Genomic DNA, 15579 nt, shown 5'->3' with positions numbered 1-15579 from the left:
TACAAAAGCTTATTTCGAAAAATCTACTAGGTAGATTCGGGCTTGAGAATGGATTTAGCCCTGATGAGATTTGAGCCATGAGAACGCATTAACCTATTAAACGAAAGATAAAAGGTTATGTTTGGTTATCAAAAGATATTTAGGAAAGAAAAAAAAATATTGAAGGAAATGTTTTTCTATGATTAAAATTACTTAAAAATTTATGTATTTTAATGCTATGTTTGGTTCTTGAAAATTTGAAGGAAAATGTAAGGGAAAGAAAATATAAAGGAAAAGTAGAAGGAAAGAAAAAGTGAAGGAAAATAAAAAAAAATAGATTAAAAGTTAATAAATTATTTTTTTTATTATTTTAAACTCTTTTTATTTATTTTAATTTATCAATATAAAAATTAAATAATTTAAAAATACATAAGTTTTTAATTAATTTTAATTATATTTGATTTTTTTTTATATTTTTCATAAGACAACCAAACATAAAAAAAATCATTTTCTTTTATATTTTTTTTATCTTTCTTTAGTATTTTTCAAGAACCAAATATAACCTAAAATTATTTAACTTTTATGTAACAATGAAAAATAAGTGAAATGAATTCAAAGAAATATATAAAAATAATTTATAAATTTTAAATATATATATATATATATATATATATATATATATATTTTTTTTTTTAATTTTTTTTCCTTACATTGTAACCACTAATTCTGGCATAAAGCATTTCAAAATGGTGTAACTCGAGTCACCAAAAATGGTAATATTCTCATTTATTTATGCCATCTATTCATTTATTCAAAAATGTAAAAGAAAAAACCTTTCTTAAAGAAAAGTTTGATGGCTTGGGGAGGAGCTTTCATGGCTGAGGAAATTGATTGAGATCCAGGTCCAGTCCCAGCTCTGGAAGCTCGTTGAGGTCCGGTAGAAGATAAGGCCTTGCTTCACCCTCCTTCCGCTGGCGTCGCCAATACTTTAATCCACAGGCGTTGCAAAGAGTCTGAAAAAAGGTTTAAATTAAATGTAATTAATTTTAGAAAAAAGACACATAAATATATATAATAAAATAGAAGAGATAAACCAAACTAAAGTAACAACAACAATGGTGGCCAAGTTAAGGAATTTAAGTTTGCATTTGCGAGTAATTATTTTTATCTTTTATGATAAATGATTTTAATAAATGTTTCTAATATTTCTAATATTTGGAAAATAAAAATTTTCAAATATTAGAAATGTTAAAAATATTTCTTAAAATCACTATCGATCGGATTCTAATTTTTGGAAGAATCGTATTTAGGGTACATTTGAAAGTGGCTTTAAAAAGACGAAAAATATTTTCTAATACTTGAAGGTGTTAATAAACTTTTGAATATTATCATATAACATGCAACCAAGAAAATTATTAATATATATATATATATATATATATATATATATATATATATATATATATATATATATATATATATATATATATTGGTTTTTTAAATATCTAAACAACTATAAGCGTTTCTACTTAAAAACTTTTCCAATTGAAATACTACTTATAAGAAAAATGTTATAGACTAAAAGCACTTTAATAATCATTCTTAAACGAGTTTTAAATGATTACTTTTAAAAGCATATTTAATAGAAGCAATACTAACAAAAGTCTTATAAACTAAACACTTTTTAACCATAATCGCTTTTAAATGGGTTTAAATACTACTCGATTTTTTAGATTTTTAAAAGTAATTTATAAACCAAATGTTTAAATGTTAAAAGTTACTTCTAAATCTTTTAGAATCATTCTCAAATGAGCTCTTATTTAGAATTAGAAATATATATGGTTTAATACTATTTTTAAAATCTATGATAATTTTCAAAATAATAAGTATATTTATGTATATTCAACTACTATTACAAGAAGAGCAAACAATGATGAGATTTTTTAATTACTAAATTCTGAAATCATCATTATTCCTATCATTTGTGATCTTTACTATTTAAGATAAAAAGGTGTTCTTATTTAATTTAATTTTAATATTAACATCAATACCTTATTTTCCATCTCCCCAATATTCACTTTATAAAATAATCTCTATATATTGTATGTGTAATGTTTTTCACTAAACTCATACAAGAGTAACTCTTGACAATTTTAACATAGATTATTAAAATAATTTGGATTGGATTTAAACTAGACTGAAATTGCATTATAACTAGTCTTTTCCCTATAATTTCGATTATAACTTCTCAAATTATACTAAAATTGTATCATAATTAGCCTTTTCCAAGTTCCATCCAATAAAAATAACTTATAAATTAAGTAATCTAAGCAAGACAAATGAGATCCCTAAACTCTTTCTCCAAGTAAACATTAACAATAAACAGTAATTATTCATAATATTTATATCGTTGTATCTATTTGGAGAAGGAATTTGGGGATCTCATTCTTGCCATGTAATGATTTTAATCTTTTTTTTTTTCTTTTTCCATAAAAAGTTAATATTAAGATATTATTAAGAAATTTACACTTGCGCCTTGTGGTCCTCTCCTCCACATAGGAGTCTTAGTTGCTCCGCATCCTATTACTTGGCATTGCCTTGTTATATGTGTTTTTGCTCTTTTTCTCCTCAACCTTTTGGAAATTCTTGCACACTTCTTAAGTTTCATAATCTGCTAAGAAGATAAATAAAAATGATCATCATCATACGTGCTTATGCTTGTCACCGAGATAAAATCATTAAGAATAAAGTTAAGGTTGAGTTGTCATAAGAGAGATTATTGAGTAGAAAAAAAATATCATTATACCATAGAGGAAGATTACTATTAATATTACTAACTCCTTTTCTCCCAAATACATTATCACTAATATATAATGATTAAGAATGCAAGTGCTATGGTAAAATACATAATTTGTTAAATAACTTATTTGTGAGAAATCCTCTGCATACATCAACCCTAACAAACAAATAAATAAAACTTTGTATATAAAATTCAGCTTTGGTTTGTGAGGTCAACAAAAATGATTAATCTAAAGGTCCCTCCTTTTTGTGAAAATCATTGCAATCAACCTCGCACACTTACACAATAGAAATATAGATTTACAAACATAAAAAGGGAGGAAAGATAAAAAAACCAAGGCAATAATCAATCCAAATATCTATCATCTTTGTGAAAAATATCACAATCAATTCCTTGTATACTTAGAAATAGAGATATAGATCCAAAGAGAAAAAGGGGAGGCGGAAAGAATTCCCCATTCAATCTAAATTAGTGCAAATGATAAATCCAAAAAATTCCCTTATATATATATAAACCAACCTTGCTCATGTATAGAAATAAAACAATTTACATAAAAATTAACTTTCATCTATAAACTCAATGGAAATAATCAATTCAAAAGATACCTTCTTTTTTTCTTTCAATATAAAAGGCATCGAGAACAACCCTATACAAACTCAAAAAAAGATATAGAGTTAAGCTTGAACATGAAAATAAAGGGGAAAGATAGATAAATAAATAGAAAACAAAAGAAGAAAGAGATAGACGCACACACTATTTTAGTGTATTAACAATCTGTAATGAGGAGGAAATGAGTTAGGCTATGTAAGAGAGGCGGTTTATATGAGAGAACAAAGAGTAACAAGGTAAAAAATGATTTCAAATAGGTTTTACCTATGCCTTTACTTTGACTTGAAAAACCATTTATCAGTTACGTTTCATATCAATTTGACACGATCTAGTAAAACACGATAATCGCCTACGCAAGAAAATCCTTTTATATTTTTGTATGAGGAATTAATTTTAGCAAGTAATGATTTATATTATGTTCGAGTGATTATAATGCATTATCATTTGACCTAGTGTCAAAGAGCCTAACTTACCTAAGAATAAACTTTGTAACTCAAACCAAGTAGTTTAGGATTTTCTCTTGGAAATTCGTTTACTAAAGTGTAGAATTGTTGGAAAAGGGGTAATTTCTTTATGATCAAAGTAAATGGTTAACAAGGTTCTACAAAGAAGGTTTATTTTTTTTTTCTCTAATTATATTTCTTTAACCAAATATGGTTTTCTAGTGAATAAAAAAAAGATTTCAATAAAGGATTATTATAGATACAGATGAATTATCTAAAAGGATTAGCATAGACATATAAAAATTATCTGAAAGTCAATTATTTTGAATATATAAACAATGTCAGTCGAATTTAAGAGGACATTCTGTCATCAACATAAATGGAATGTTCATTAAGGCATTTTCAAAAGAAGATACAATCTCATTAGAAGAGAAACTATGTAGTATCTTAGTTGTCCCATCTGCTTGCTTATATGGTATTGCCCTCTACTCATTAAATTTAATGCATAGTTAATATATTTTAACAAATATCAAGAAGTATGCACATGTGATGGTCATGGTTTTCAAAATGGACCATTTGTCCAAGCAAAACCCTTAATCTTGTATGACCTTACTTTGGATTTCATGGGTTCAATTAGTTTTATTCTTTGGTTGATTTGGTAGTCTTGCATTAAGCACACCTTTTTGTTGAGTCTGAAGAATTAATTGGCTTCAATGCGTTGGCATGGATAGTAGTTTTGGCCTAAACCACCAACAAGGTAACTGTTAATGGGGAGCAGTGCAAGTGAAGTTGGAGAGGGAATGAAGCATTTGAATATGCAGTCAAGATAGCCAGGAACCAGTAACTGAGGAACCACAAAGCTATTTGGTGCCTGTTGCTAAAAATTAGAAACAAGAAATAAATAAATAATAGTATTTGTGAAGAAGATAAGAAAGATGTATGAGATTCTACAAAATTAGAGGCATTGATTTATGATCTTTATCTTCTCAAAGGAGCATAGTTCATAATAAACTAAGATTTAACATCAGCCCTATGTCATTTTGTACAGTATATATATACAAATCTCTCTGGAAAACAATACTCTTTTGGGCACTTTCAAAAATGACACCCTCCAAACAGCTTCTCCCACAAACCTAACATGTTCTAGCATTTTATTCAATCATCTAGAAGTGCATACACACACTAGGCTTCAAGAAGAAAAGGGTAGAGAGAGATGTTTAAGAGTACAAAAGGCATGAAAGTTTTCTTGAGAGGAATTGTGAGATGAAATGTGGGGTCAAGGAGGATTTGGTTGAGTCCATGAGTATTAACAAACAAAATAAAATAGAGTAGAGATGGGAGGAAAGAGGAGAATATTTGAAAATAGGATGGATGCAAATTTGAAGTTGGTAGTGTTAGAATCATGATCTTGCTCCAACTCAAGTACAACCCGACATTTTGTCTTTTCTGAAAACTAAAAATGAATAAATAATTACAAAATATCACCATGCATCAGGAACATGAACGGAAAACATGAAAGATGTGTTAAAAAAAAAAGTTTTGAACATTTAAAAAGATGTTATGTGTAGAGCCCACTATGTGTATGGTAGGAGGTGGCCCACCAATTCTCATCTTATGGTATTATAGTGGGTGAAATTTAAACTAATTTTCTATCTTATGTATTGCAAAGCCCATTATGTGTATGAGAGAAGATCAGACATTAAGGTGTTGTTTGGTAACCATTTTTTAAAACAGTTTTGAAAAACAATTTATATATGGATTGAATACGATTGTTTACTAATTATATCAAAATGTTATGAACTGAACAAAATCTATTTATACATGGATAACATGAGATAACCCATTTAATAAATGATTTGGGTTGATTCTATGTGAAAACATAGATAATTTAGTAACACAATTTTAACTCATTAAACTCTAGCTCATTAATTTGCCTAGGACATGTTTAATCTTCTTAGGATCCTCAATTTATAAAAATATTATTTTTAAAATTCTTCTTAGTTGTTTTAAAATTTTAAGTTCATTTTTTCAATTCAAATTTTAATTTTATATGTGTTTATATTTATTTAATATTTTAATTATAAAATATTTTTAATCTTTATAGTGAATTATATCAAATTTTACTTGGTATCCATTTGGATACACTTCCTATCCATTTGGACACACACTTCCAATTTCTTGTTTGTAAAAATAGAATATGATAGTAACAAGAACTTTTAAAGGCTTATATGAAAAAATAATGATATTTAAAAACGGTTTATAAAAATTGAGGTATTTTTAATACCTCAAATTTAAAAATTTTAAAAAATAATTTTTAAGAACTCAAGGTATGTTTATACCTTTTGTATAAAAGGTTTTACTTTTTATTTAAAATTATTTCTATTTTTTATTTTTAAAAATAAAATAAGAAGTATATTCAAATGAGACCTTTGTTATTTAATTTTTTTTAAAAATATAATGATATTCATAATTTAAAATATTTTAATTTTTATAATTTAAATTATAAATAAATAAATTTATATAGGTTAAATAAGTGATAAATATGTTAAATAAATGGGTTAAACACATTAGACAAGTTAAACAGTCAAACTTGAACTTGACCCATTTATTAAATAAGTTATATATGTTGACATAATTATGTCACGTAAATGATTATTCCTAATATGAACCTATTAAAATGTGTAGGAGAGCAAAGACATTATCAAGAATGCATGCATGTGAGTTGTACACTTACATGTGGGTGTATGGACAAGAAAAAACATAGAAACTCACACCTTTCAGGTTTATTCTAAGAACTATCATTTGGGTGGCTTATTCTCAAACTTAAGATCAACATTATTGTTGTGATGTCCCACATCGGATAGGGGAGAAAGTTCCTGACGCTATATATGTAGAGGCTCCTCTTAACCAAGTAAACGCGCTTTAAAGCCGTGAGGGCCCATTTGGGCCAAAAGCGGACAATATCTACACGGTTGGGAGCGGGTCATTACAAATGATATCAGAGTCGATCACTGACCCCGGTGTGGGGGTTTGTTTGGCTCTATAAGGGGTGTTTGTCTGTTTGACCCCGCAATCCCATGGGACACAACGAGGACATTGTGACTGCATGGGGGGGCGTTTGTGATGTTCCACAGCGGATAGGGGAGAAAGTTTTTGGCGCTATATATGTAGAGACTCATCTTAACCAAGTAAACGCGTTTTAAAGACGTGAGGGTCTCGTCGGGCCCAAAGCGGACAATATCTACATGGTTGGGTGCGGGTCGTTACAAATGGTATCAGAGCCAATCCTCGACCCCGGTGTGGGGGTTTATTTGACCCCGTAAGGGGTGTTTGTCTGACCTCGCAATCCCATGGGACACAATGAGGACGTTGTGTCTGTATGGGGGGTGTTTATGATGTCCCACATCGGATAGGGGAGAAAGTTCCTGACACTATAGATGCAGAGACTCCTCTTAACCGAGTAGACGAGTTTTAAAGCCTTAAGAGCCCCCTTGAGCCCAAAGCGGACAATATCTACACGGTTGGGAGCGGGTCGTTACAATTATACCTTAGCAATCCCTTCTCTAATATGATGTTCCTATGACTGACTTGAATTCACGATCTTTGATTGTATCATCAAACATCTAATTAATGTCCAATGAGGATATATAAGTTAGACCTTCTATTTCCTTCTACATCACATCTTATAGATTTGCTCTAAGAGCCATCATTTGGATAGTCCATCCTTAAATTTAAGAGTAATATTATTGCATTCCAATAAATTACGTTATCAAGAATTGGCTAATGCTTGACCACCATTGCCTTTGTTTTTTGTTTTGTTTTTTTTCTCCCTTTTTTTCTATTTGGGAACTTTTGATTTTCTCTTGAAACGTTTTTTTTTTTTTTCTTTTTTGTGCTTTTCTTTCATATTACCCGTGCCCTTTTCTCATTATCATGTAGTATTCTATTCTAAGAACTTTCAAAAGAAAAGACTCTCCACCTAAATATATCCATTCCTCATTTTGCCGTGATGCTTTTCTTTGGGACCAACCCCATTGTTTAGGGCCCTGAAATCTCAATATTTTGTACAACCATATCTTTGCCTAGGGATGTTAGAATTAGCTTCTGCCAATTCTATCATAACCCTGGGTAAAATATTTCTATATTTTAGTCTTATTAATTTTCTACATTTTTGGGAAACACTTTCCTTTTATGCATTTGTGACCCTATTCAAAGGGTTCTTGGTATGAAGGGAATTAGATGGATAATATTAGTGATAGTTTTCCTATTTCCCTTGTTTTTTTTATTGAAATCATGACAACACTCAGACTACTCTTTCTTGTATTTATCCATGACTGAACAAACCTAAGAACCTGTTGGTTCTCATAAACCTTCTGCTGCATAAACAGCAGATTTGAAAGGGAAAATGAAAAAGAAAAATTCCTACTTTAAGCCCGCTATCTAACAACCAGCTAATGTTCCTTGCAAGTATTGTAGTATTTATTTCACTTCCTACTGGTGAATCCTTCTAGGGAAATCTATATGTCCATACACCATATTAATTGCTTGTGAAATGTTCGACTGATTGTAAAGTACAATACTATTTATAATGATCCCTACTACACTGGTTTGCATTTCTTCACCTCCTCTTTAGTTTGGTTGATAATATCTATCAAAATTTAATATGAGTTGCTAATGAGATACCCGATCTTTCCATACTAACATGCTCTAACATTTTCTCAATATGCATTTTTTCCCATAACAACGACAATTTACCCACATCTCAATCTATATTAATCTTTGTATCGAAGAGATATTTTGTATATAGCTCTAGGATCTTTGTTCCAAATACTCCACTAAGGTAAGCTTTCATCCTATTTATATCATCATATACTCATTGATAATTGACATTTCATCAACATATAACTAGAAATAAAAATCATTAGAAATTTTCTATGATAAACACAATTATCGTACATCTATAGTAGCCGTTATCGGTTATAAAAGTATCACATCTTTCATATCACTATCCAAGAGATTACTTCAAACGATATATAAAGACATTTCTTCAAGGAGAAACTTCTTTACCTAAAATAGTAAATCTCTCAACTGATGTATATAGATTAATTTGTTGTTCAAATTCATCATGCAAAATAGTCATAATAAAAAAATATTCTAATTCCAAATCAAAAAGAGTAATCATAGCAAATATCTCATTGATTAAGAAAGTGACTTAAGAAAAGTTTCAAAATAGATTTTTACTTCTAAATTTTATAATAGACAGTAGTGCTTCATATAGACATGACAAGAGGAAACTGCTCTTACTACTTGATTTGCTTTCTTATTCATAAACAATTCAAGCTGGGAGCTTTGACATGAACATATAGAGACAGCACCATTTTTTTAATCGCTCAACCGCTCAAGCGGCCGCAAAGAGTATATATGGTGATGCTGATCGTCGAATCCATTCCTGAGTCACGAACTCATATTAGACTAGCCTAATATAAATCCATAACCTCCAAGCAAAGTGTGGATGAGTAGAGAATAATAGATAACTAATAAATAAACATATAGATTATAGTTTTCTAATAATTGACCAACAATGTCCAAACTACTGCAGAACACAAACAGAAACTTTGTACATAGACACATGGTCTATGTACAACTCAACAACACTGCATATAGAAAGTAAACCAACTGAAAAGAAATTAATGACATCTAAACAAAAGAACCACACTTCAAGTTCGACCAATCTCGAGCCAACTGCTCTACTGCTCCTAAAATTGCCACCAATATGGACCAGGACTCTTTATTCTCAAACCTCAACCTCAACCTCCTTACTTGAAAACATATGACATCTAGGTTCATTTAGAAGAGAGCTCTCCCCCATTAGTTTCTTGGCTGATTGAGCCGATCTTCGGCTTTCTTTCTCTCCTCTTCTTTTCTGTTCCTGAGCCCGCAGGCATTGCAAAGGGACTGAAAAACAACAGGAAGGAAATTAATGAGAATTTATAGCTAATTAAACTGATGTCCTACCTACTTATTCAGCATTCATGTGTTAAGGAATTTACCCGGGGGCCTTGTGGCCCTCGGCGCCACATTGGGGTATAAGCACTTCTGCAGTGAGCACATCTTTTTGTTGAGTCAGAAGAACTGGCATCCATATGTTGATATGGATGATAGTTTTGACCCAAACCACCAACAGGGTAACTATTCATGGAGGGCAGCACAGGCGCAGTGGGGGATGGAATGAAGCAGTTGTTCATGGGGTCAAGATAGCCAGGAACAAGAAACTTAGGACCAGTGAAGGTGTTTGGTGCCTAGCAAGCGGAAACAAGAATCAAATAAACAACAGGTCTTGTTAAGAAAATATGAAATATGTATGAATATATTAGCTAATAAGCATTAACTTATATTTTTGTTTCAAAATACTTTATAAAAAGAATTAATTAGTTAAAAATGACGATTTTATCCCTATATTTGTAAATACAACTCTTCTCAAGTTTGAATTTGAAAAGCAACTCATTTTTTTTACATAAATGTCTTTCAATATTTTCATTATTTACATTTAGGTTTTAAAAGAAAATATTATTTTTACAAAGCAAAAAGTGAGCATTTTTGTCAAAAAAATAAAAATAAAAATAAAGATAAAAAAAGATGAAGAGTTAAAACCCATTTGGTAGTGACTTTGAAAACGTTTATAAACCTTTTAACATTTCGAAATTTTTATTATTTAAGTATTAAAAATATTATAAACATTTCCTAAAATCATTACTAAACACACTCATAGACTTATAAATTGAGAGTTATTTCATCCCTTTTAATCAAATAACCTTTATAAGAAAACAATGATTTCACTTAATAATGATTGTGGATTCTCTTTGTGCAACTCTATTTTTACTAATGAAAAAAAAAATTTGCTTTTTGGAATGTTCCTTTGACAAATTTAGTGGCTATAAAGTGATGAGATCTATAAAATTAAGAGTATTTATATTTAACTTCTTTTCAGAGTAATATACATGAAATGATGTATAATAAACTAAAAATTAAAAGTTAAGGTGAGATTGAATGAAATCAGAAAACATAATAAAATTTACCTTGTATATATTAACTTCAAATTGGAACTCTAAAGGCTAAATTAATGTGATCAAGACAAGGGGATGTTGTATAAGTTTTAGTTTGAAAATGAATAGTAAATTTGAAACTATATCACATAAAAAAAAAAAAAAGGAGAAAGTAGTCGAAAAGCAATATATGACGTTATACAAAATTGTTCTTAATAGACTTTTAAGGAAAGAAAATGTCAAAAACAAATTATTAATGCGTCAATTATTGTTTATTTGCTATAACTAATTTCCTTTGTCGTATATGTATTATATTATTACGTTAATCATTGTTTATTCGTTACAACCGATTTCCTTTGTCGCATATGTATTTTAATACGGAAACGACAAAATCATATAGAATAATAAAAAGTACTGACAAAAATAATATAGAAATAATCAAACAAATCACATTGGAAAATTGATTAGGTTCAAATGATTTGGATCGATTCACTTAGACATTTTTCAGTGAAAAATTTCAAGCAAAACAAACTTAATGTTGTTGCAGTAAAATTGGATTTTCACAAAATTATAATAATAATAATAATAATCCAATATACATGGAAATTATTAAGAATTGACATCAAAGGAAAGAAATTCAAATATCATTGTATGAGAAATGTGCAATTCCTCCATAAATAACCTAAGAGCTAAAATTATTATTCGATACTAGCTTAAATAAAATCCCCAAACAAGCAAATAAACATTTGGTTCAAGATAGTACTAACAACATCAATTGCTTAGTTAGAAATGGATCTTCAAGAAAATCTAAGACACTGGAAATTAAGGCAGGAGACTTTTTGATTAAGGATTAACACAAAGCTGAATGCAATTCAGAGAGATCATATATCATTTGTCTACGAAACAATTCTACCATAATTAACATCAGTCGAAGGTCGTTCATAGATATATATATATATAGGTGAAAATCTCTGGAATGATACTCTCTTGGGTACCCTTCAAAAATGACACCCTGCAAAGGGCTTTATATATATATATATAAAAGTAAAGGGTAGTGAGATATACCTGAGGGAAAGAAGGATGGAAGTATTGAGAGGAACCATGGGATGAAATAGGGGGGTACTGTTGAGGATTTGGTTGAGGTTGGGCTGGCCCATTGTCATAGGTATCCAACCTTAGACTTGGGTCACATGAGTCATTTCCTGCATCTTTTTCATCATCCTGAAGATGCAACTTCGAATCCATGAATATTTTGCAGAAGAATACTGTAACAAGCAAAATAAGAAGAATAGATGTAACACATAGATAAGAGCAAGGTGGGAGGAGATAGAAGAATATTTAAAAACGTTGTACATGCAAGTTTGAAAAGGGTTGTGTCAGAGTTATGATTTAGCTCCAACTCAGACACAACCCGTTGCTTTGTCTTTTATGAAAAAGACAAAGGAAAAAAGAAAAGAGAAATAAAAAGAAAAAGTAATTAGATAAGAGCAACATGTAATAACACATTCAATGGAATTCATGGAAGATGTATACAAAAAGTTTGAGCTATTAAAAAGATGTTGCATACGGCCCCCACCATTTATGTTTGCAAGTGGGACACCTTTTTAACATCATCACTTGGTAATAGAAAAAATTGAACTAATTTTCCATCCTAGATATCAACTAATGGGAAAAAAGAACAATAAAACATGCATTTATATACACACACACACAAAGAATAACAATTTCTACTTTGAATTGCTACACAACTAATGATCTATTGTATGTTATAATAAAAAAATATTTATATATTTTGTAGCTTTTATAAAATGTTGTTAATTTGAAGAATTTACTTGAATAGAAAAGACATAATCAAGGATGTGTGTATTTGGATTTGAGGTGTATGGATTGAAAAAAAACCAAAACATATGAAATTAACCTATTCTTTGTGAGAGTTGCCAAAATGGAGAAATCATCACATGGATTCTATTAGATATAACACATGTGAAAGAGCAAAAACAAAAATCATATTGTAAACCTCTCTGATTATCATATCCCATAGAGATGGTTGAATTAGCTACTTATTTCCTTGGTATAAAGAAACATTAATTTATCATTTTGATAGAGAAAATCATGATCGATCGTAGAAATATCTATAGAGGGATTCATTTTAAAGATCAAGTATAAAATACAAGTATATCTATCTTCCTCTAAACATAAGAAAAAATAAGTTCCTCCAATAAAGACGATGACAATCTCACTTGTATGCACACATCAAGATACTTATGATTGGCACTTGAATCAACCTAATTGTGCATGATCATTGAAAAAGGTGAGAGGTCATATTTGTAACCTATTATGTGGAGATACTTTATTTTGTGTCAAAGATGTATGAAAATTTAAATTACAATGGTATATTTGTTTAAGCGGAAATTTAAGGTCTTAAATGGCTAGGTCATGATGAATAATATATTCTCAATATTAGGGCCAAATAGAAATATTATCAAATAAATGTCTAAGAAAAGAATCGTGATTTATTAGATAACAAGTTTCATTTATGAAATTTAATATACCAATAATCATCGTAGTTTAATAGGAAGTAACTATTCATTTAAAACATTTGTTAACAATTTGATCAAATTCATTTTATTGGTTAATAGAAATGAAAACCATCAAATTTGATACGGTTGTAAGTACTATAGTATTCTAACTATGATGACATGAAAATCATCAATCTAGATGGAATCAAGTAGCTTAAACAAACAAAGAAAGAATTAGTAACGTACGGATGAAAATCACTTTGTATAACATGAGCTTCTATATATAATACAAGAGTTTAAGCTTAAGAATAATCATCATTAAAGGGCAGGACATAATTTATTAATCACAATGCCTTGTTTATACACAAGCCCTCAAACCATTGTCTAAGTCTTGATTTTGGAGTGCCGTTTCTGCAAAATTATCTAAACCTCTAAGCCATTGGATCTATTATGCCTAGATCCTAAGCAAACATTTTGATTAATTGGGGAAATGCTATTGAAAGTTAAAGCTTAAGAATAATCATCATTAAAGGGCAGGACATAATTTATTAATCACAATGCCTTGTTTATACACAAGCCCTCAAACCATTGTCTAAGTCTTGATTTTGGAGTGCCGTTTTTGCAAAATTATCTAAACCTCTAAGCCATTGGATCTATTATGCCTAGATCCTAAGCAAACATTTTGATTAATTGGGGAAATGCTATTGAAAGTTATTATGAAATAACGAGAATAGACAATAAAAAACAAAACAGAATAAGAACACATAAATTTATTATGTTAAAAATTGGTACAAGAGAGATATGAAAGTGGCTATTACATAGACATAAACATCATTACCATAAACCCTATGCATCATCGCATTTATATATATATGGAGAGTAATTAACAAAAAAGGTCCATAACCCAATCCCTCTACTTCTACCACAAAATCCAAAAAAACTAATAAATTTAGTTTCACCATATATGTCGCACCGAGAGCTTTTTGAGTCATATCAAAATGGATTTGGGTCACCAAACTCTAACAAAAACGTTAAAAAATAAAGTTCAAACAAAATACTAATTCTCATTAAATCTAGATAATTATCAATACACTCAATTTTAATATATAAAAGTCATTAAATACTGAAGCACAAATTTTTTTTTGTGTGTATTGATTTGTTATAGTTTTTATTGTGCCATAAATGCAGAGAAGCCTATTCTTAAAGTACTTGCATCTAAGAAACTCCTAAAAAAGAAATATTGCATATCCACTTTAATTGCCTATGGATCTCATATGAGACACACCATTCAATGTCCCCACCTCATAGATCATATATATGACCTGTCACTCTCCTCCCTGTCACACAACTAAGTTGATTCAAAAGTTGGCTGGACATACATCTTCCTCTCTGTTAAGTATGTGCTTCGTTTAATAGAGGAAGATGGATCTATGGATAGATCGTTCCATATCCGATAATGGGATCAATCAATCTATAGATTTTTCTGCAGTTAATCTTGATTATCTCCATTGAAAAAGAGTTCATTTTTTTCACATTAGGAATGCAACTTTTTTTTTCTTTAATTCATCCCTCTTTACTTGATAGATGGATGAGTCTCTAGTAAGATTTCTAATTGTTTTCTTTCAAAGGTGTTATCCAACGATATATAAGTATTGTTCTTTTTCAAGATCTTGGAAATCTTCCTAAAGAGAGGTTAATTTCATTTCTTTTACTCTATTTTGATCCATATGCCTAGGTAGATAGTTGCATGACCATACTAGTTTCTCCCTTGGTTCTTTTTCACTTATATAATCTGTTCATCTTTATGGCTATAGAAATAGTTATCTCATTGATCAATGTCCGATGAATTGCGTGTTTTTTATTATAAACTTTGTAGATATACAAATAGTTATCTTTAAATCCTTGATATATACGATGAAATGCTAGTTTGTCGATCCCTCATTCATTGCTTTCTTTCTTTTTTTCCTATCTCTCTATTGCTAAATGTGTATTTATTTATTTATTATTTTATTTTATTTTTATTTTTGTTTTTGAAAAAAGGGAAAATATACTTTATCAAGTTGGAGCTAGCTCATCATTCATAAATATTACCGTTTCAAATTAACATGTATATATCTTTCTTTTCCCATCTTCTTCTTTTTCTTTCATCTAAACTTGTGTTTACCTAATCATTTGTTCTTCTTATT

General features: G+C 29.5%; 1 protein-coding gene across 1 annotated transcript; it reads right to left on the bottom strand.

The window, feature by feature from the left end:
* Positions 1-9360: 9360 nt before the first annotated feature.
* On the bottom strand, positions 9361-12149 carry LOC104879590 (putative GATA transcription factor 13). The gene is made up of 3 exons (XM_010653013.3): positions 11940-12149; positions 9882-10130; positions 9361-9786 (listed from the first exon to the last, which is right to left on the bottom strand). Exons 1-3 carry the CDS (start codon positions 12117-12119, stop codon positions 9700-9702), a joined length of 516 nt encoding a protein of 171 aa, XP_010651315.1. The 5' UTR covers positions 12120-12149; the 3' UTR covers positions 9361-9699.
* Positions 12150-15579: the final 3430 nt, after the last annotated feature.

The sequence above is a fragment of the Vitis vinifera genome, chromosome 6 (assembly GCF_030704535.1).
Source record: "Vitis vinifera cultivar Pinot Noir 40024 chromosome 6, ASM3070453v1".
NCBI classification, from domain to species: Eukaryota; Viridiplantae; Streptophyta; class Magnoliopsida; order Vitales; family Vitaceae; genus Vitis; species Vitis vinifera.
This window is presented reverse-complemented; position numbering and strand designations above follow the sequence as displayed.

What these genes read in the sequence shown, in the direction of transcription:
- LOC104879590 (XM_010653013.3), bottom strand. Translation starts at nt 12,119, where the DNA reads ATGGATTCGAAGTTGCATCTTCAGGATGATGAAAAAGATGCAGGAAAT. An exon ending in TCCATCCTTCTTTCCCTCAG is followed by an intron (nt 10,131 to 11,939) that starts GTATATCTCACT and finishes TCCGCTTGCTAG; the next exon opens with GCACCAAACACCTTCACTGG. An exon ending in GAGGGCCACAAGGCCCCCGG is followed by an intron (nt 9,787 to 9,881) that starts GTAAATTCCTTA and finishes GTTGTTTTTCAG; the next exon opens with TCCCTTTGCAATGCCTGCGG.